Source organism: Rhinatrema bivittatum, chromosome 8 (assembly GCF_901001135.1).
Source record: "Rhinatrema bivittatum chromosome 8, aRhiBiv1.1, whole genome shotgun sequence".
In the NCBI taxonomy this organism is placed as follows: domain Eukaryota; kingdom Metazoa; phylum Chordata; class Amphibia; order Gymnophiona; family Rhinatrematidae; genus Rhinatrema; species Rhinatrema bivittatum.
In genome coordinates, this window is record NC_042622.1 from 54,876,117 (window position 1) to 54,897,368 (window position 21,252).

Below are 21,252 nucleotides of genomic sequence, written 5' to 3' on the forward strand. Positions count from 1 at the left end.
ATACATATGGACTGCACCTCTAGGATTGTATTTTTAAACAATGTCCAAGCCTGTTGAACACTTTTAACCTTTGCAGCTGCACCTTTCAGTTTTTTTTCTAACTATTTTCCTCATTTTATCAAAGTTTCCTTTTTGAAAGTTTAGTGTTAGAGCTGCAGATTTACTTATTGTCCCCCTTCCAGTTATTAGTTTAAATTTGATCATGTTATGATCACTGTTGCCAAGTGGCCCCACCACAGTTACCTCTCTCACCAAATCCTGCGTTCCACTAAGAATTAAATCTAAAATAGCTCCCTCTCTTGTTGGTTCCTGAACCAATTGCTCCATGAAGCAATAATTTATTACATCTAGGAACTTTATGTCTCTAGCAAATCCTGATGTTACATTTACCCAATCAATATTGGGGTAATTGAAATCTAAAAGTATATCAGAGCAGACTGCACTTTAAGATAATCTCACATCAAACGAAAAGTGCAGGGAGAGGGTCAATCCTGACAAAAGACTCCAAATGGATTTCAAAGTTGATACAGATTTTTATTCATTTATGAGGCAACTCCACTGATTCAAATCCCAAGCAATGCTTTACGGCGTCCCCCGACACGGTCCCGTGTTTCGCCTAGGGCTGCATCGGGAGGGTAACACCAACAGGGTTTCTCAATAGGAAGGCTAAAACAAATTGAACAAAATGTCAGGATGCTATATAGGACTTACGCCGATTAAAAATACAAACAATAATCATTCACCATAACTCTTACCTGACAGCTTGGTTTTCTGAATTCTGACAGGGAGCGCACTAACCCTAGACGCTGTCAGGTATTTCAAGGATAGCGGTGGCGCCAAAATCACAGGTGAACCAATGACGTGGGAAAATTATCCCCGTTCATTGGTTCCCGTTCCTGTGAGGTGCCCTAGCAGCATAGTATGTGACCAGTGCTTACTGTGAGAGATCTTATGTGAATAGAAACCATTCTATCTCCCGGTTAAGTCCCTTGGGGGTTACTGAATCTAAGGTAAATATCCACCACTGTTCAATGCGTCCTAGCTGTTCTGCATAGCAGCCCCCTCGAGTAGGACGTGGGAACACTTCAATGACACTGAACTTGAGGTCAGCGAGGTTATGAGATTTGTTTACCCAGTGCTCTACCAAGGGTTCGTTCTCTCTTGCCTGCTGAATGTTAGAGCAATGCTCTATAATGCGTGTTTTAACCATTCTCGTGGTTTTGCCTACATATATTAAAGGGCACGGACACTCGTGAAGAATTTCTCCTTCAGGCAGAAATCATGTCAGCCCGGTTCTTGACCCGTGGATATCCTAAGCGGGTAGTTAGGCGAGCCATGAAACGGGCTTTATTTACTAACCGTGATTTGCTGTTTCTCCCACATTCTAGCTCCGATACCGCAGTCACAAACTGTATTTTGCCATTCTCAACACTTAGTCGTCAAATCACAACTATGATCCGCAAACACTGGCGTGCACTTTCCATGCAGTTGGTATTCCCTGGCCCCCTACGGTTCACGTACCGGCGGGGAAAAAATTTACGAGACAAACTTGTTCACGCAGACTTAGTGCAGCAACGGTATCCACCCAACACATTCGGACACCACCCCTGTGGCCATTGTACAGTCTGTTCATACACACAATCTACCACTTCATTCATTCATCCAACATCTCACAGAGTTTTTCCACTTCGCTCTTACTCTGACTGCACCACCTCAGGAGTCATTTACGTGATCATGTGTCCGTGCCCTTTAATATATGTAGGCAAAACCACGAGAATGGTTAAAACACACATTATAGAGCATTGCTCTAACATTCGGCACGCAAGAGAGAACGAACCCTTGGTAGAGCACTGGGTAAACAAATCTCATAACCTCGCTGACCTCAAGTTCAGTGTCATTGAAGTGTTCCCACATCCTGCTCGAGGGGGCTGCTATGCAGAACAGCTAGGACGCATTGAACAGCGGTGGATATTTACCTTAGATTCAGTAACCCCCAAGGGACTTAACCGGGAGATAGAATGGTTTCTATTCACATAAGATCTCTCACAGTAAGCACTGGTCACATACTATGCTGCTAGGGCACCTCACAGGAACGGGAACCAATGAACGGGGATAATTTTCCCACGTCATTGGTTCACCTGTGATTTTGGCGCCACCGCTATCCTTGAAATACCTGACAGCGTCTAGGGTTAGTGCGCTCCCTGTCAGAATTCAGAAAACCAAGCTGTCAGGTAAGAGTTATGGTGAATGATTATTGTTTGTATTTTTAATCGGCGTAAGTCCTATATAGCATCCTGACATTTTGTTCAATTTGTTTTAGCCTTCCTATTGAGAAACCCTGTTGGTGTTACCCTCCCGATGCAGCCCTAGGCGAAACACGGGACCGTGTCGGGGGACGCCGTAAAGCATTGCTTGGGATTTGAATCAGTGGAGTTGCCTCATAAATGAATAAAAATCTGTATCAACTTTGAAATCCATTTGGAGTCTTTTATCAGGATTGACCCTCTCCCTGCACTTTTCGTTTGATGTGGGGTAATTGAAATCTCCCATTATTATTGCACTGCCAAATTGGTTTGCTTCTGATTTCTCTTACCATTTCATCATCTGTCTGACCATTTTGTCCAGGTGGACGGTAGTATACTCCTATCACTATACTCTTACCCAACACACATGGGATTTCTACCCATATAGATTCTACTGAGCATTTAGTCTCTTGTATGATCTTTTTCCTGTTGGACTCTATACCCTCCCGGACATAAAGTGCCACACCCCCACCAAGTTGATCCTCCCTACCATTGCGATATAATTTGTACCCTGATATAGCACTGTCCCATTGGTTATCCTCCTTCCACCAAGTCTCCATGATGCCAATTATGTCAATCTCATCATTTGCTGCTAATACACTCTAACTCTCCCATCTTACTTCTTAGACTTCTGGCATTGGCATACAGACATTTCAAAGTGTATTTTTTGTTTGTTTTAACAATCTGCTTTTCAGTTGTTTGGGATAATTCGGAAATCATTAGCTTTGGTGATTTTTTACATATAGGCATATGGACTATGTTTGTTTTTAATGGAACCTCTCTGTTGGGATGCCCTAACTCTCCTGTTTCATTAGTATCCTTGAAGGATACATTTCTCCAAACCTTGCACTGCTGAGTGACTGTCTGCTTTCCCCCTTGTTCTAGTTGGGCGAGGTGGGAATATTGGAATGTGAGCGTAAGCATCTTGAAGATCCAGAGAACAGAGCCAATCTCCTTTTTGCAGTAGGGGGAAGTATGGTGCCCAAGGACACCATTCTGAATTTTTCTTTCCATAGAAATTTGTTGAGATTACAGAGGTCTAAGATAGGGCAGAGGCCGCCTGTTTTCTTTGGAATGAGGAAATAGCGGAGTAGAACCCTCTGCCCTGCTGTGCCTGGGGAACAGGTTCCACAGCCCTGGCAACCAGAAAGGTGGACAGCTCTGACTCTAGAAGGCTTGTGTGATCTTTTTGCATCCACAGAGGATTGGGTGGTAAGTCCTAGGGTACCATGAGAAAGTTTAGATGGTATCCCTGGGTTATGATGGATATAAACCATTGGCCTGTGGTAATGTTGAGCCAGTTGGTTATGAAGTGGCAAATTCAACCTCCTACTGGCAGATCTGGTTTTAGATTTGTGGAGTGACTGCTGTTCTCTGAGCACGTTTCAAAATCCAGAGGCCTGGCCTGTTTGTGGTGGTGGCTGAGGCTTGGATGTTTTGGGTTGTCGAGGATTTGTTCTCCGAGACGGCCTAGTAGGTCTCACGCGAGATGAAGGTGGGTAGTATCTGCATGGGCGATAAAATTGCTTTCTAGGGCCCCTTCTAGTGGATCTTATAGAAGGGGCTTCGGTAGTCACTGTTAATTGCCGCAGGGTCTCATTATGGTCTTTTAATTGAGCCACTGCATCTTGTATCTTGTCGCCTAATAGGTTTTCACTGGTACATGGTAAATCGGCAAGTTTGTCTTGGACTTCAGGTCTCAGATCAGAGGATTTTAAGCCAGGCCCACCTCGTGGCACTGATTCCTGTCGCTGACATGCGAGAAGCTGTCTCAAAGGAGTCGTATGCAGCATGAACCTCATGTTTACCAGCCTCAAGGCCTTTATGTAGTATGGCGTTGAAACTATCTTTTTGCTGTTGGGGGAAGAGGTCAGTTATTTCTTGAACCTTCTTCCAGAGATTCATTTGATACTGTGTCATGTAAAGTTGATATGCAGCTATGCGTGACACTAGCATAGAACCTTGAAACATTTTGAGACCCAAGATATCAAGGAATTTTTGGTCCTTGCCAGGAGGTGTTGAAGAATGTAGTCTGCACATAAGGCCGCAGTCTTCTGGCCTTATGTGCAGATTCAACTACCACTGATTGATGGGGCCAGTTGTGGTTTTTGCAATCCAGGAATATGTTGGACGAGATAAGTGGCATCTCTTATTCACAGGCTACACAGCACAAGGATGCTCCCAGAGACAATGTTGCAGATCTACTAGAACTTCATGTACTGGGATAACCATTACTTGTTTTGGTGCATCCACAAATTGGAGAACCTCTAATGTTTTGTAGTGTTGTGTCCTCCTCTGTAATAAGTCAAAGGGAATTGTTTCTGACATTTCCTTAACAAAACTGGCAAAGGAGAGATCTTCTGGGGGAGATTTTCTCCTTTCCTCTGGAGGAGATGGTTCTGATAAGATATCCTCCATAGATGTGTTGGTGTCAACATCTTCCCATGTGTCAGAAAAGGTCTCCTGTTGGGATCCTGAAGGAGGGAAGAGGATGACAAGTTGGCACCGATGGATCCTTCGATGGCCTCGATGGAATACGAGGTGGCACAGATACACACTTTGGTGGCACCGGAGGCATCGATGGAAAATGAGGGCCTCTCAGTCCTGAGAGCCCTGATGGACCAGGCATCAGGTTAGGCATCGGAGACAGAGGACTGGAATCCATGCCTTCCCGGAATGGGAATCGGGGATTTCAGAGATTTTGCAGATTGCTTTGGCATTGGTGGCCCGGGTTGTGTTGGAAGGGCACTGATGAGTGTATCCAACCTGGCTAGCAACGGTACAAGTATCGATGGCTCAGGTGTCAGTGCCAGTATGGGGGCCAGTATCGATGGCTGTAAGTCTTGAAGAGCATCGAGCACTGCCTGGCAGATGAAACCGTCCAGTTCCTCCCTGAAAGCTGGTGTAGATATCGCAGCTACAGGAGGTGGCAGGCTAGGCGTTACTGGCACCTCCACAGGAACTTGTGAGGGGTCAGTACCCGGCACAGATACTGGTGGGGATCGCCTTGGTTTCTCGGGTAGAGGGGGAGCTGAAGGCTCCTCTTTTCATGTCCTCTTCGCAATCAGCTCGTGCTTGGTCCAGTCTTTCCCCAGCACCGGGTTAGATGATGTAGATGCTTTAGACTGAGTCGGTGATGGACGGTCACCGCTGCCATGGTGCTCCCGGTGTGGTTTGATAACAAATGTTTTCAATACTCCTGCCAGTGACAATTGGGTGGACGTCTATGGAGTCAACTTGATTTTGAACAAAGTCTCCATCTTGTCGAGGCGAGCCCGCCTACCCTTTGGAGTCATCTGGGCACAACTTGGGCAGTTAGACACATCATGTGATGAGCCGAGGCACAGCACACAGACATCGTGCGGGTCAGTGATCGACATGGTTCGGGGACACTCGACATTTTCTGAAACCTGTTGCCATGACGACAGAGGTTGAGGCCCCGAAAACGGTCGATGGCCTGCAGGCACCGAAAAAAGGTGAGAGTGGGAATCGACCAGGAAGAGTGATTTTATTCACCGAACGATGGAAAAAAATATCCCGATGGGAGACCCCTATGAAGGAATCTTTTTCTGAAATAAATTTTAAGATTTTTCCATGAGGAAGTGTGTGAGAATTCTCACCGAGCTCCTAACCGCGAAGAAAACTGAGCGCGGAAAAAAAGAGACTGAAGGGAGACCCCTGTGGCTGCAGGGATCATGGCATGCTGGGCATGCTCAGTGTGCCAGTCAAAAGCTCTAGAAACTTTGACAGAAATGTTTTCCATGATGGGGCTCCGTCCAGTGATGTCACCCATATGTGAGGATTACCACCCTGCTTGTTCTGGGAGGAGTTTAAATTCCTGTTTTACCAACTCTGACAGCATCTCTTTTAAAATTTCCTAAAACTTCTCAGATGCAGAGTCAAGACTGTAATACTGAGGCAAGATATTTGGAACAGTGCAGATAACCAGAGAACTGCCATCTCTGTAGTCTATTGCATGCATACAGCCCAGCAATGCCATCACATTACCAGTTTTTGCATTTCCCTTTGAAGGTCTGATATCCCTTCTAACTTCTGCATGCAATAACTTCTTACCTTTAGGGTGTTTCTGTTCGCCTCTGGAAGAATTAAGACAAGCAAGTTGAGGGCTTGCAACCTTTGCTTCAGATTTGGTATATCTAGGAGAAAAACATTCCTGTTAACCTAGAACAGCTTCCTAACAGCAAGTACTTCACAGTTACCTACTTCTACTTTATTTCATTTTCCTAGTTATTTTAGCAAAGACAATTCCACTCCATGCATGTGCATGACAAGTGGTAACAAGATTAGACTTTTCTGCTTATTAGAGACATGGTAGTACAATGTTATTCTCTAAAGCTCTGCAGCAATCTTTGGCATTCTTTACTTTTCGAGTAGGTTGCCATTGTACTCTTGTGACTGGTTCTATTGAGTTGAGAAACCACCACAGTTGGCCACCAGGTTTCACATGATGTCTGCGTACATGCAAAAGAATCTGCTAGAACCACTAACCATATTCTTATTATGTAAGATATGAACCTGCAGAAAATACTGAGTGACTATGCTGCATGTGAACACTGCTCAAAGACATATGAACTCAATCCATTTACTCATCTGCTGCTAGTGTATCAGTACCATGTATTTATTCTGATGCCAAATTAACACGAGAATTTTAATTCAAGATGACTTTTACACAAATTATCTTGACACAATGTGTAATAAATAAATGTCAGAAACCTGGAGGAAAGTGTGACCTTTTTGTAGATCCTGTGCTCAAAATGAGACCCTAGTAGATATAGTTTATGCACCTCACCTAAGTAACTTTTGATTAAAGGGGAGGGGGGGGGGGGTAATCAAGGGTAGATGAAATGAATACCAATTGTAAGCCAATTTTAAAGGGTTTCTGAAAGCTAGACTGGACATCTTGGAGCTGGTATGCTTTTTCACTGCTGTAAATTGAACACATACTAAGCACTGTGACTGCTGCTATCCACTGTAAAAGCCTAACAGCAGCCCACATACCCTGTTATAGGTGAACTTCAGCTATAATTTTCAAAGTAGACTTACATAGGCAAGTTCATTTTGAAAATTAGCAGGTCCGTACAAACCTTCTGTGGCATGAGCAGGCATAAATATTCAATCAAAGATCTATACGCACACTTGAAAATCAAAAGCACATGTAAATGATTTCCCAATCCCAGATCCACCCCCAGAATGCCTCTTTGCGGTACACATAAAAACACGCACTGAATTACTTCCATGTGTACTTTTACGCATAGAACCCCCAGGAGTAATTTCAAAAAAACCCATTTAGACATGTAAATCCTCTTACAAATTTGCCCCAGTAAGAGTTTGGTACAGTGTATGTTGGGCAGTACGAATAATAATTAACAAACATACTTTGTACAGATGCAAAAGCAGAGATGTATTCCGTTGTCAACAGTGGGGTGGGAAGTTCACGGATAAACCTCTTCAGTAAACCCGACACATCATTTTGATGCACCTCTTCCCAGCTGAAGAGACCAGCATAGAAGTCAACTTCCAACTTCTGTTGTAAACTCTGGGAAGGAAAAAAAAACAAAACAGTAAAAATCTAATTATTCAATAAAAACAAAGAATGGCAGAGGCAATGTTTGCTGTGATGTCAACCTTCTGTTTTCTGTCATCCTGGACTCCATGACACAAATTAACTTGTCAAATGTAAAGAAATTTGATACAACACATTTTGGCTTTTGATTAAAATTTTTAAGGGGTCAAATTTAGAAAAAAATTTGAAATAAAAGGGTAAAAAGCTCAGGACCTGACAGACCTCAGCATTAACTTATATGTCTGTAAATATTTATCAGACATGAAAAAAAAAATACTACCATTTTTAATGAAAAATGAAAATAAATTCTCCCCAAATTCAAAAGTATTTAAAATGCCCCCACCAAAAAAAAAATCATCAAGCCACTACCTACACCACCACTACAAACCTTATGAAAAATGGTAGCAAGATACCAGTCAATCGAAAAGTTGACTCTCATTCACAAATGGCTGGTCGATAAAGGTTCTAAAATCTTAAGGAAATGAATCATAGGAGGAAGAAATCACAAGCAAATTGATAAACCTTATGATCTAAAGTTATTATAAAAAGTTTTGCCATTCCATAGAGCAATTTAGACCCAGAGGTTCCATCAACTTCACTTTGAGTCCAATTTTGTCCTTAAATGTTAATGGTCTAACTCAATCTCCTCTTTGAAGTCCAGAAGTAGATCTATAATAAAACATCTCAGGTCACCAAGTGTAGGATAATATTGCAAATAATGCTGTACCGTCAGGGCCTCTTATTTTTTGAGAAAACTTAGTTTTAATAATCTCATTTTGAACATAATGTGGTCTTCTATTTCTACTTGAAGATTGATAGAAGTAGAAACTGCTATAAAGTCTATAACTGGAAATGTACAAAATATTCAAAATGCTGAAAAAATGCATATAGTAGATAGTCTATCATTGCATTCAGAGCTAGAAAATGTGGAAAATATGTTGCGTATTAAAAATCTGCGTTTGGTTAATTTCCCAATTACAAGGCTATTATCGCCATATGAAATGTTCAGGAAATTCCTGATAGAAAATCTTTCATATGAAGTCAACAAACTTCCAATTATATCTAAGATTTTCTATTTCCCTTTCCAATCCAGATCTTCACAAGTTGGAGAAATGGAGAAAAGTCCAGGGATTTCCTCCTTTTTGGAGGAATCGCTGGATATTATAAATAAAAGAACTACTTTATTTGTTTCTTTTTCTCTTGAGAGAGAGAAAGATCAGGTGTTTGAAAAGTTTTTTAGGAATAAAGATTGCTCCTTCTGTGGACAAAGAGTATATTTATTTCCTGATGTCTCGAGGCCTACACAGGCCCGTCGAAGAAAATTCCTTGCCCTGAAAAGTAAGGCCCTAGAGATTGGGGCAACATTTTATTTAAAGTTTCCTTCTAAGTGTTATATTAATTTTCAGGGTAATAAATTTATATTCTCAGACCCCTTACATTTGGAGACTTTTCTTGCAGATAAATCTGAGACTAAGTGAGTTTAATAACATCTTATTGTAAGGCCAATAGATAGATTGTGCACTCTCTCTCTCCATAATAGATTTATTGTGTGGTTATAAGATTTATGGTATGATCCCCCAGTTATATTTTCTTGTTCAACATTTGTAGATTATGGGTAAATCTTATTGTAAGAATATTGGATTTGTATAGCAAGATTTCTTTTATTTATTTTGATATTATGGATGGAATATAAAAATAAAAATTTTCAATAAAGTGTAAATTAAAAAAAAAAAAAATTGTGGTCTCTTCTGTTATAATTTGTGGGTATGTGGATCCTTAGCCCAATATGAGAGTTGTTACCACCTGTGGGGAGGAGCCCCACAGGTCCACACCGTCGGGAGGCAAGGTCAGGCATAGCAGGGAGCTCTGGGTAAGAGTGTGGAGAGGTCCCGAGGAGCCAGGAGAGATTCCCACAGTAGGTAGATAGGCTGGTGATAATACCTGGGCAGAGACCCCCGAAGGGGAAGGCACTAGGCAGGCCAAGGAGCGGGGAGGCGCAAGACTAACCGTGCAGGAGGTATTCCAGAGATGCAACCTTGAGGGGCGGAGCTGCGCAGCGAAGGAGGTGCTGATGCAATGACGTAGGCCAACCCGCGGAGCAGGGAAGCCAGAGTCAGGGCTCCAATGATGATGTGAGATCAACCCCGAGGAGCAGGAAGCACTGAGTCTCTGTATAGCATGGAAGCACTGCCCCGAGGAGCGGGGAAGCGCTGGCAGTCTCAGTATAGCACGTTCGTGCGACCCCAAGGAGCAGGGAAGCACAGAGTCTCAGTTTAGCACAGGAGCACTCCTCTGAGGAGCAGGGAAGCGCTGATAGTCTCTTGTATAGTCTATTATCCGAAAGAGTAAAAAAATGATTCACATCTACCCGTTCTAGACCTCTCATGATTTTAAACACCTCTATCATATCCCCCCCCTCAGCCGTCTCTTCTCCAAGCTGAAAAGTCCTAACCTCTTTAGTCTTTCCTCATAGGGGAGCTGTTCCACTCCCTTTATCATTTTGATAGCCCTTCTCTGTACCTTCTCCATCGCAATTATATCTTTTTTTAGATGCGGCGACCAGAATTGTACACAATATTCAAGGTGCGGTCTCACCATGGAGCGATACAGAGGCATTATGACATTTTCCATTTTATTCACCATTCCCTTTCTAATAATTCCCAACATTCTGTTTGCTTTTTTGACTGCCGCAGCACACTGAACAGACGATTTCAATGTGTTATCCACTATGACACCTAGATCTCTTTCTTGGGTAGTAGCACCTAATATGGAACCTAACATTGTGTAACTATAGCATGGGCTATTTTTCCCTATATGCATCACCTTGCACTTATCCACATTAAATTTCATCTGCCATTTAGATGCCCAATTTTCCAGTCTCACAAGGTCTTCCTGCAATTTATCACAATCTGCTTGTGATTTAACTACTCTGAACAATTTTGTATCATCTGCAAATCTGATTACCTCATTCGTCGTATTTCTTTCCAGATCATTTATAAATATATTGAAAAGTAAGGGTCCCAGTACAGATCCCTGAGGCACTCCACTGCCCACTCCCTTCCACTGAGAAAATTGTCCATTTAATCCTACTCTCTGTTTCTTGTCTTTTAGCCAGTTTGTAATCCACGAAAGGACATCGCCACCTATCCCATGACTTTTTACTTTTCCTAGAAGCTTCTCATGAGAAACTTTGTCAAATGCCTTCTGAAAATCCAAGTACACTACATCTACCGGTTCACCTTTATCCAGGCCAGGAGACCAAGTCCCCATAGAGTGCGCACACTGGCCCCCGAGGAGCGGGTACCAGACAGAGTCCAGAGTCCAAGGAGTCAGATAGCGTAGCCACAGGAACACGGAGGCAGGAGCTTGTAGAGATGTAAGGAACACGTTGCCAAGTTGGATAGCTGGGGCGAAGGTGGAGCTTAAGTACCTTTATCCAATGACATCAATCAGGGTCACCCCCAAGGTTCCCACCAAAGAGGCTTCAAAGTAGGGCCCAGTGGTGCGTGCGCGCCTAGGAAGGCCCAGAGTTGACATGGGTGACGGCGGCATCTCTGCCGCCACTAGAAGCCATGGGGGAATGAGATGGTGGAGACTAGCCTGCGGTGCGAGCAGGCCCGGAGAGGGCAGGAGAACAGTGCAAGATATGAGTAAACGCGGTCGCAGCCATCTGTGACCGACGGTCATAACATCTTCTACATATATTAACTGACATGCAACTCAAGTCTTTTTCTGGAGGGAGCATGGAAGAAACCACTGTGTTGGTTCATCTTCAATGAAACGTTTTTTGACAAGTGAGTAAACTCTTTCAGAAAAGAAGGCTATCTTGTATGACTGACAAACAGGAGCAACTAGATAATCCTGTTGAAAAAACATCTACCGGCTATCATTGGAGATGAATAAATTATGTTATTAACCCCCATATATCTTAATCCAAGTTAATTCAACCTGTTCATTGTAAGACATTGACTTGTCATTGTTATTGTTTAGAATGTAAACCGAATTGATCAGTAATTCTGTTATTGGAAAGTCGGTATAGAAAAATGCTAAATAAATAAATAAATAAATGAATCAATCTGTATATTTAATCATTCAAACATTTCTTCTAAGATCAGTAAAATCATAAAAAATTATTGGAATATTTTGCCTTTACTTACCCCATGAAATGCAGTACAATAAAGGAAATTCTTTAATGGACACACCTTAAAAATGGGACAACTTTTCTCTAAAACCAGTAACCAGTCCTCCAAACAGGTGATCATTCTTACATTTGCTAATGGATGTTCCACTGGATTGTCCCAAAGGAGCATAAACCTTACAAGTTCAGAGTAGGAAGCAAAACCAATATATTTTGAGGGTTTTCCTAGAACTTTACCAGGATTAAATTACAAAACAAAACTATTATGAAACATCCTGCACCCTGCTCTCTTTTGTGCATCAACACTGAGAAGAAGTCAGACAACAAATGAGAAAGCCCTGTTTGAGGACAAATTCATCAGTAGTGCAGGGAGTCAATTAAAGCAAAATATAGGTACCTTGATCCTGGTCTGGGACCCAGAAATCCTCAGGATGCCTTCAGTGTCCAGTCCTTTCTTTTCCAAAGAAGACAGTAGCTATAAGGAAGAAAAGTTACTTAAAAACATTGTGGAAAACACACTAAAGACTTAAAGCAACATTTTGCCAACACAATTTTAGTCATATACTATAGCAGACACAAAAATATTCCAAAACTTTACAATCCCAAAGACTAGACATACAAGGCAAAGAAAAACATCACTACACATTAAGGGGAGCCATCTTTGAAAACATCCAGCTGAGGTGCAAAGTCTGTGGGTACTTTGCAATCATGGACTTTGCACAGATGTTTAAAAAAAGGAAAGTTGGCTTACCATAAATGGCGTTTTCCGTAGATAGCAGGATGAATTAGCTATGCTGTTTGGGAAGTCCTTTCGGGCAGCTCGAGGCAGAAAACTTCTCTCCATATAATCATCTTTTCTCTGTGTGCCTGCATGGTGGTTCCTGCATGACCACCCCACTGTCCTCAGTTATTAAGAAAGCATGAACGAGCAGCGAACAGAAAAATGAGTAAGAGCACATAGAAAGGATGAAAGACTGTCCAGGAAGGAGGGCAGGAATGCATGGCTAATTCATCCTGCTATCTACGGAAAACACCATTTATGGTGAGCAAGCTTGTTTTTCCCGTCGATAAACAGGCTGAATTAGCCATGCTGCCTGGGAGTCCCCAGTTAAGGGCATATTAAGCACACTGTTGACTATGTCGGAAGGTGACATTGTTTCCTGCTGTCATGTTGCAGATGCTCAGTGTGCGAAAACCAGCCCGTTGGTGGACAGCTCTATATGCCAGTGGTAGTATCGCCTGCCCCTTAGCTGCATCTGATCTTTGTTGTTGGAGACAGTAATGAGATGTGAAGGTATGCAGAGAGGACCAAGTTGCCGCTTTACATATTTCTTGAACTGGCACATCGCAAAGATGGGCTCTAGAGGTTCCCATGGCTCTGAGCTGATGTGCCTTAACCTTCAATTAGAAAGTTTTGGTTGAAATGAGTAGCAGAAATGAATACATTGGGATAACCAAATATCTAATGTTCTTTTGGCTACGGGCAACCCTGGAGCATTTGGGTTGAAGGAAACAAATAATTGGGAATGTCGGTTAGGCGAATGAGTCCTCTGTTTGTAGTCTGCCAAGGCTCTCTTGCAATCCAGAGTATGAAGAATTCTTTCCCTGTGGTTTTGGAAAGAAGGTCAGTAAAGTGAATGTCTGATTCAGATGAAAATGCAGGGACCACTTTTGGGAGGAAGGATGGATGGGTTCGCAAGGTGACTGTCATGGTAGAATTGTAAATAAGGTGAATAGTGGAATAATGCCTGAAGTTCACCAACTCGCCTTGCTGAAGTTATCGCTACTAGGAAGAACACTTTCCATGTCAAGAATTTCATCAAAGCGGTTTGCATCAGTTCAAAGGGTGAAAGCATAAGTTTTTCTAACACCAGGTTGATATCCCAAGGAACTGCCAGCCTTGAAACTAGGGGACAGAGTTTTAGAGCACCCGTCATGAAACCCTTCACGGACATTGAGCTTCCCTGCATGGAAGGATGATGCGCCACCATGGCGCTAAGGTGCACTCTGACGGATGACACTGCCAGGCCAGAAAAATACAGCAAATGCAGATATTGTAGCAATTGGTTCAGGGAACATCCAAATGGGTCTATTGACACTGTTGCACACCAGTGCAGGTATCTATGGCATTTGCCTGTATAATTTATCCTTGTGGATGGCTTCCTGGAGGATACTGTAATATCCTGAATTTCAGTCAGGAGAAGGAGGTGACAACACTTCCCTTTCAACTTCCAAGCCATCAGATGCAGAGAGTCTTGCATTGGATGGAGGATTGTGCCCTCTTCCTGTGACAACAGATCCACCCTGTTTCCCAGAGGGATCGGTGGCTGAATTGAGAGTTGAACAAGATAGGCATACCACGGCTGCCTGTGCCACACCAGTGCAATGATGATGACATCTCACTTTTCCATGATGCATTTTTGGATTACTCGACCTATCAGAGATATCATATGGAATGCATAAAACAGGTTTCGCTCCCACGGGATCAGAAATGCATCCTGACCAATTCTGCGCCTACTTGGGTAAAGAGAACAAACATTTGACAGTTTTGCATTTGACTTTGTTGCAAAAAGGTCCATGCAGGGTATTCCCCACTTCCTGAACAATATATCTGCTACATCCTGATGTAGTGCCCACTTGAAGGGGTGAAAAACTCTGCTGAGCCTGTCGACTTCTGTGTTCTTGATACCTGGAAGATAAGTCGCCTGCAACTGAATGGAGTGAGCTAGTGCCCATTCTAATATTAGCACTGACTCCCTGCAAAGCATCCTGGAACTGGACCCACCTTTCCCGTGAGCAGATGGCGTTTCTTATGGCTCTCAACTCTAGAAGGTTGATTTGGAGAATTCTTTCCTTGAGAGACCAAACTCCCTGCATTTTCAGGTGTAGCACGTGTGCACCCCAACCCCTTGTGGACGCATCCATAGTCATGACAATCTGATGCGCCGGGGTTTGAAACTTGCGCCTGACTCTAGGATTCTGGGTGATAGCCACCAATTCAAGTCTGAGATCGAGTGAGTCATGACCATTTGTGACTACATCTGGTGGTCGTACTGAGATCCCCCCCCCCCCCAAGTCTTGAGTCCCCATTGTATTCGTCGCATATAAAGGCAGGTATGTGGAACCACATATACCGCTGCTGCTGCTACATTTGTCGAGTTTCATATACCATCATTCAGTATCGCCATCATAACGGTTTACAAGATTCGATCGGTATAGGATGAATTACATAAGTGGAGCATGGATCATAACAGAGTCAATCACATATATTATTAATTAATTGTATATGTACAGGAGGTGGAGGTTACATTCAGGAATACAGACAAAGTTGGGTAATAGAACGGTATCTTGTTTATGTTGAAGTTTGTTCTTATTAAGTGGTCTAGTTGTTTGAGTGATATGGGTCTGATTAGGTTCAGTTATGAGGTATGCTGTGAGTTGGTTGTTATGTTTTTCTTGAGTGTCTTTGTAGACTTTGGAGAACAGCCATGTTTTCAGATCCTTCTTGAATGTTTTTAAGTTGGGTTGCATTCTGAGTTCCGTCGGAAGGTGTTCCAGATATTGAGGCTGGCGATGGAGAATGCCCTAAGTTGTGCATTTCTGAAGGGGGGGGGGGGCGTCAGAAGGTCTTTGTTATTTGATCGTAGGTTTCATTGTGGATTATGGGGGGTGAGGTTTAATCATGCCTGGTCTGTTTGTTCTTTATGTATTAATTTGTGTACGATTGACAGTGATTTGTGTTCTTTTCGGAATTTTATTGATAGCCAGTGTGGTGATATAAGTATAGGGGTTATATGATCATTCTTTTTTGTGCCTGTAAGGATTCTGGCAGCTGAGTTTTGTAGGATTTGGAGTGGTATGTCCCAAGATAGTATCTGATGAGCTGGGGGATGCGACTGGCTCCACATGTAGGCTAGCTCGTGAAACGTTCGAACTCTGTCTGATGGAAGAAAGGCTTTGCAAATTTTGGTGTTTATGACTGTGCCTATAAATTAAATTAAAGGATTTGAGTGGGGTGTAGATTGGACTTTTCATAGTTGATACTTACTTATTTACTTATTTACATAGTTTACTTACTTATTTACTTATTAACCTGCTTTTTAGTTATTAACTGGTTAACCATATTATATACTTTTTCTCAAATTAACTATTTTATGTTTATTTATGTTTATTTATGTTTTATTATGTTTTCTCAAATTAACTATGTTCAATGTAAACCGCTAAATGTTCAATGTAAACCACTAAATGTTCAATGTAAACCGCTAATTGAAGCGATAGTTACGGTTCCTTAGCGATAGTTATGGTTCCTTGTAAACCGGGGTGATATGTATACTATACAGGAACCCCGGTATATAAATTCTTTAAATAAATAAAATAAAATAATGAAGCCCAAATTCTCTAGGCAGGTTATCTTCTGCATTAGGTGTACACAGAGCATTCTGGAGTTTGAGGTCACTAGCAGCCAATCGTCCAGATAGGGAAAAACCTTTATCTCGTTTCTGTGTAGGTAGGCCACAGCCTCAGCTAGGCATTTTGTGAACACTCTGGGTGCCAACGACAATCCAAACGGAAAAACCTCTTACTGGTAGTGTTGAGTTTACTTGAAAACAAAGGTAGCGCCAGGATGACGGGTGCATTGGGATGTGGGAATAGACATCCTTGAGATCTAAGGAACACATCCAGTTGCAGAAAAGGCAGAATGGATTTGAGAAATGTCATATTGAATTTTTCTCTTAGAATGAACTTGTTGAGGGCTTGTAGGTCCAAGATAGGCCATAATCCTCTGCTCTTCTTTGGGATGAGGAAGTATTGAGAATAGAATTCCTGATTGTGCTATAGTCAAGGTATCACTTGGATCGCTTGTTTGAGTAACTATTGAACTTCCTGTTGGAGAAACATATTGCCTGCCTTCTCTCAAAGCCGGTGCAAGGTGGGGCACCATTGGAATCTTCCTGAAATTCGGTTATATATCCATTCCGCACAATGCTGAGAACCCAATGATCTGATATATGGGAGTCCAAGCTTGGTAAAAAAAAAAAAAAAAAAAAAGAAAATTATTACTTACCTGCTAATTTTCGTTCCTGTAGTACCATGGATCAGTCCAGACCGTGGGTTATGTCCCCATTCCAGCAGATGGAGTCAGCCCAAAGCTTCGAGGGGGCGTCACCATAAGTACTACTACCCCCTCTGCAGGAGTTCAGTATCGAGAATATCAAAGCCCGAGGAAACAGGAAACCCCTGAATTGGATCAAGTTTAAACAAGACGGCAACAATAAGCCGCTGAATTTGTAACTAGAGAAACAGTACCGTCCCACCAACGGATGGGAGGTCACGTCGCGTGTTGACCCCTAAGAAAACAGGCACAAAACAGTGAAAACAGGGAACACGTGAGAGAAGACCAGTAGAAAAGACACTACCATATAACAGCTGAGTCGAATCAGCCACCAAAGACAGCTGAGCAGGATGAAGACCCAAGTGCGGTGGGCGTCTGGACTGATCCATGGTACTACAGGAACGAAAATTAGCAGGTAAGTAATAATTTTCTTTTCCCTGTACGTACCTGGATCAGTCCAGACCGTGGGATGTACCCAAGCTTCCCTAGACCGGGTGGGGTCCTGCGAGGCCCGCTCGTAGAACCTGTTCGCCAAAATGTCCATGGACGGATGAAGCGAGGTGTAGGCGATAGTGTCTTGAGAACGTGTGCAAGGATTTCCAGGTGGCCGCCCTACAGATTTCTTGCGAAGAGACCGAGCGGGTCTCCGCCCAGGAGGCTGCCTGCGACCGGATAGAATGCGCTACGATGCCGGGCGGCGGGGACCGCCCCGCCCCAATGTAGGAAGCGGCAATACCGGCCTTCAGCCATCTGGCGATGGTCGTCTTCGAGGCCTGAGAACCCTTCCGGGGCCCGGACCAAAGGACGAAGAGATGATCCGAAGTCCGGAAATCATTCGTAGCCTCCAGGTAGATGCGCAGAGTGCGCTTGACATCCAGGAGACGGAGAGACCTCGGCTCAGACGGAGGGAAAGATGGCAGTTCCACCGTCTGATTCACATGGAACGCAGAAACCACCTTCGGCAGGAAGGAGGGCACAGTACGAAGAGACACTCCCGAGTCGGAGAATCGGAGATAGGGCTCTCTACACGACAGAGCCTGGAGCTCCGAAATCCGCCGAGCAGATGGCCACCAGAAACACAGTCTTGAGAGTGATATCCTTGATCGTCGCATTCTTCAGCGGTTCAAATGGAGGTCCCGACATGGAACAAAGTACCAGATTGAGACTCCAGGAGGGACAAGGGTCCCGCAATGGAGGTCGCAAATGTTTGACCCCCTTGAGAAAACGGACGATGTCTGGATGTTGTAACAGAGAACCTCCGTCACGCAGAAGGGAGCCAAGGGCGGCCACTTGAACCCAGAGGGAGTTGTAAGCGAGCCCCTTGTCCACTCCCGCTTGTAGGAACTGGAGGATCTGGGGAACCGACGCCTCCGTGGGTCTTGTGTTCAGGCCGGTACACCACAGCTCGAACACTTTCCAGACCCGCACGTAGGCCACTGACGTGGAAGTCTTCCGAGAACGCAGCAGCGTTGACACTACCGCCTCCGGGTAGCCCCGTCGCCGGAGGCGGCGCCTCTCAAAAGCCAGGCCGCAAGACAGAAGAGTTCTGCCTGGTCGAAAAATACCGGACCCTGGTGGAGGAGGCGGGGAAGATGGCCCAGCCGAATGGGTCCGTCGATCACCAGGAGGAGAAGGTCCGCGAACCAAGGACGTCTTGGCCACTCTGGCGCGACGAAGATTACAGTCCCCTGATGAGCCTCTATCCGGCGGAGTAGTCTTCCCACCAGCGGCCACGGGGGGAACGCGTAGAGGAGCAGATTGGCCGGCCACGGGAGCGCGAGAGCATCGACGCCCTCCGCCCCCCGCTCTCTTCGGCGACTGAAGAAAAGAGGGGCCTTGGCATTTTGTGCAGTCGCCATGAGATCCAGGTGGGGGGATCCCCACCTCCGTACGAGCAACTGCATGGCCTCGTCGGAGAGGGACCACTCTCCGGGGTCCAGCAGCTGACTGCTGAGGAAATCCGCTTGTACGTTGTCCACGCCCGCGATGTGCGAGGCCGCCAGACGGGCCAGATGCCTCTCCGCCCACTGCATCAGCATTGCGGCCTCGATCGCGACCTGCGGACTTCGAGTGCCGCCCTGTCGATTGATGTAGGCCACCGTCGTCGCGTTGTCCGACAAGATTCTGACTTCCCGATTCCGAAGGAGTGGAAGGAAGTGGAGGAGCGCCAGCCTGACCGCTCTGGTCTCCAGACGATTGATGGACCACTTCGCCTCTTCCGCGGACCACGTTCCTTGTGTGGCGCTGCGGTCGCAGACTGCTCCCCAGCCTATGAGACTGGCGTCGGTGGTTACCACTACCCAATTTGGCAGGTCGAGGGAGACGCCGCGAGCAAGATGCTCCGGGACCATCCACCAGGCCAGACTGCTCCTGGCCATCTGGGGCAGTGGAAGGATCACCTGGTAGTCCTGCGAAAGAGGTTTCCAACGGGAGAGGAGCGCTCGTTGCAGAGGTCGGAGGTGCGCAAAAGCCCAAGGAACCATGTCGATGGTGGAACCCATGACCCCCAGGAGCTGCAGATAGTCCCAGGAGGTGGGAGCTGGTAAAGCAGAAAACCGCTGTATGTGCTCCCGCAGGGCTTGCGCCTTGTCCTGGCGTAGGAAGACCGCTCCCAGACGGGTGTCGAAGGTCGCCCCCAAGAAATCCAAGCGCTGCGAGGGCACGAGGGAGCTCTTGGAGAAGTTGACCACCCATCCCAGGGACTGCAGAAACTCTATCACCCTGGCCACAGCAGCCTGTCCATGCCGAAAAGACTTCGCTCTGATGAGCCAATCGTCCAGGTAGGGGTGGACTAGAATACCCTCCTTCCGAAGAGCAGCCACCACGACGACCATTATCTTGGTGAAGGTGCGCGGGGCCGTCGCCAATCCGAACGGAAGCGCCACAAACTGGAAATGCTGGTCCAGAATCTTGAAACGTAGGAGACGATGATGCTCCCGCCGGATGGGGATGTGCAGATAGGCCTCCGTCAGGTCCAGGGAGGCTAGGAACTCCCCTCGATGCACCGCCGCGATCACCGAACGCAGCGTTTCCATGCGGAACCGGGTCACTCGAAGGGATTTGTTGACTTCCTTCAAGTCCAGTATGGGGCGGAAGGACCAGTCTTTCTTCGGTACGACGAAGTAGATGGAATAGTGGCCCAAGCCCACCTCTCCGGAGGGCACGGATACAATGGCGCCTATCTCCCACAGCCTGTCCAGCGTCTGCTGGACCGCCCTTCGCTTGATGGCTGAGCCGCAAGGGGAGAAAAGGAACCGTCCCTTGGGAGCGCGGGCAAACTCCAACTCGTAGCCGTGTCCTATGGTATCCAAGACCCACTGATCCGAGGTGATCCGTGCCCACTCCTCGTAGAAGAACGCTAGCCGCCCCCCAATTTTGGGGACGGCGGAGTGGGCGAGCTGAACATCATTGCGAGGACTTGGGAGAAGGTTGGCCCGCCGAGGAAGCGGGACGCGCGGGGCGGCGCCCGCGAAAGGAGCGCGACCAGGGCTGAGACCTGGAGGGGGGAGGTCGGGCTGTCGCCGGTCTGTAACTCCTATAGCGTCTTTGCGCCCTGGCTCTGGTCCGGGAGGACGAGAAAGCCCTGGTGGAGCGATATCTGTCTTCCGGCAGGCGATGGACTGCGTTTTCCCCCAGCGACTTGATGATCTGGTCCAGATCCTCCCCAAATAGGAACTTACCCCTGAATGGCAGGGAACCCAGGCTGGACTTGGAGGACGTGTCCGCCGCCCAGTTGCGTAGCCATAGGAGCCGACGCGCCGCCACCACCGAGTCCATGGAACGGGCGAGGACCCTGAAGAGATCATAGGAGGCGTCAGCCCCGTAAGCCACCGCGGCTTCCAGCCTATCCGCTTGCGCGGCCTCCTCGGGTGGCAGCACCTGAGAAGTGAGCAGCAGCTGCACCCAGAGAAGGCTAGCCCGCTGGGCAAGCGAGCTGCACATCGCCGCCCGCAGCCCCACTGCGGAGACCTCAAAGACCCGCTTGAGGAATACTTCCAACTTGCGGTCCTGCGTGTCCCTTAACGCCGCTCCGCCCGTCACCGGAATGGTGGTCCTCTTCGTGACCGCCGTCACCGCGGAGTCCACCCTAGGGACCTTGATGAGATCCAGAAAA

General features: G+C 45.7%; 1 protein-coding gene across 6 annotated transcripts in view; it reads right to left on the reverse strand.

The window, feature by feature from the left end:
* Positions 1-21,252, reverse strand: part of ARHGAP40 (Rho GTPase activating protein 40) — a 189,758-nt gene that overhangs the window by 34,432 nt on the left and 134,074 nt on the right. For all 6 annotated transcript variants that reach the window (XM_029612411.1, XM_029612410.1, XM_029612409.1 and 3 more), the window contains exons 8-10: positions 12,423-12,500; positions 7,701-7,860; positions 6,378-6,460 (exon numbers count right to left, since the gene is read on the reverse strand). In XM_029612411.1, the coding sequence (XP_029468271.1) occupies positions 6,378-6,460; positions 7,701-7,860; positions 12,423-12,500 (321 nt within the window). The remainder of the gene's footprint in view (positions 1-6,377; positions 6,461-7,700; positions 7,861-12,422; positions 12,501-21,252) is intronic.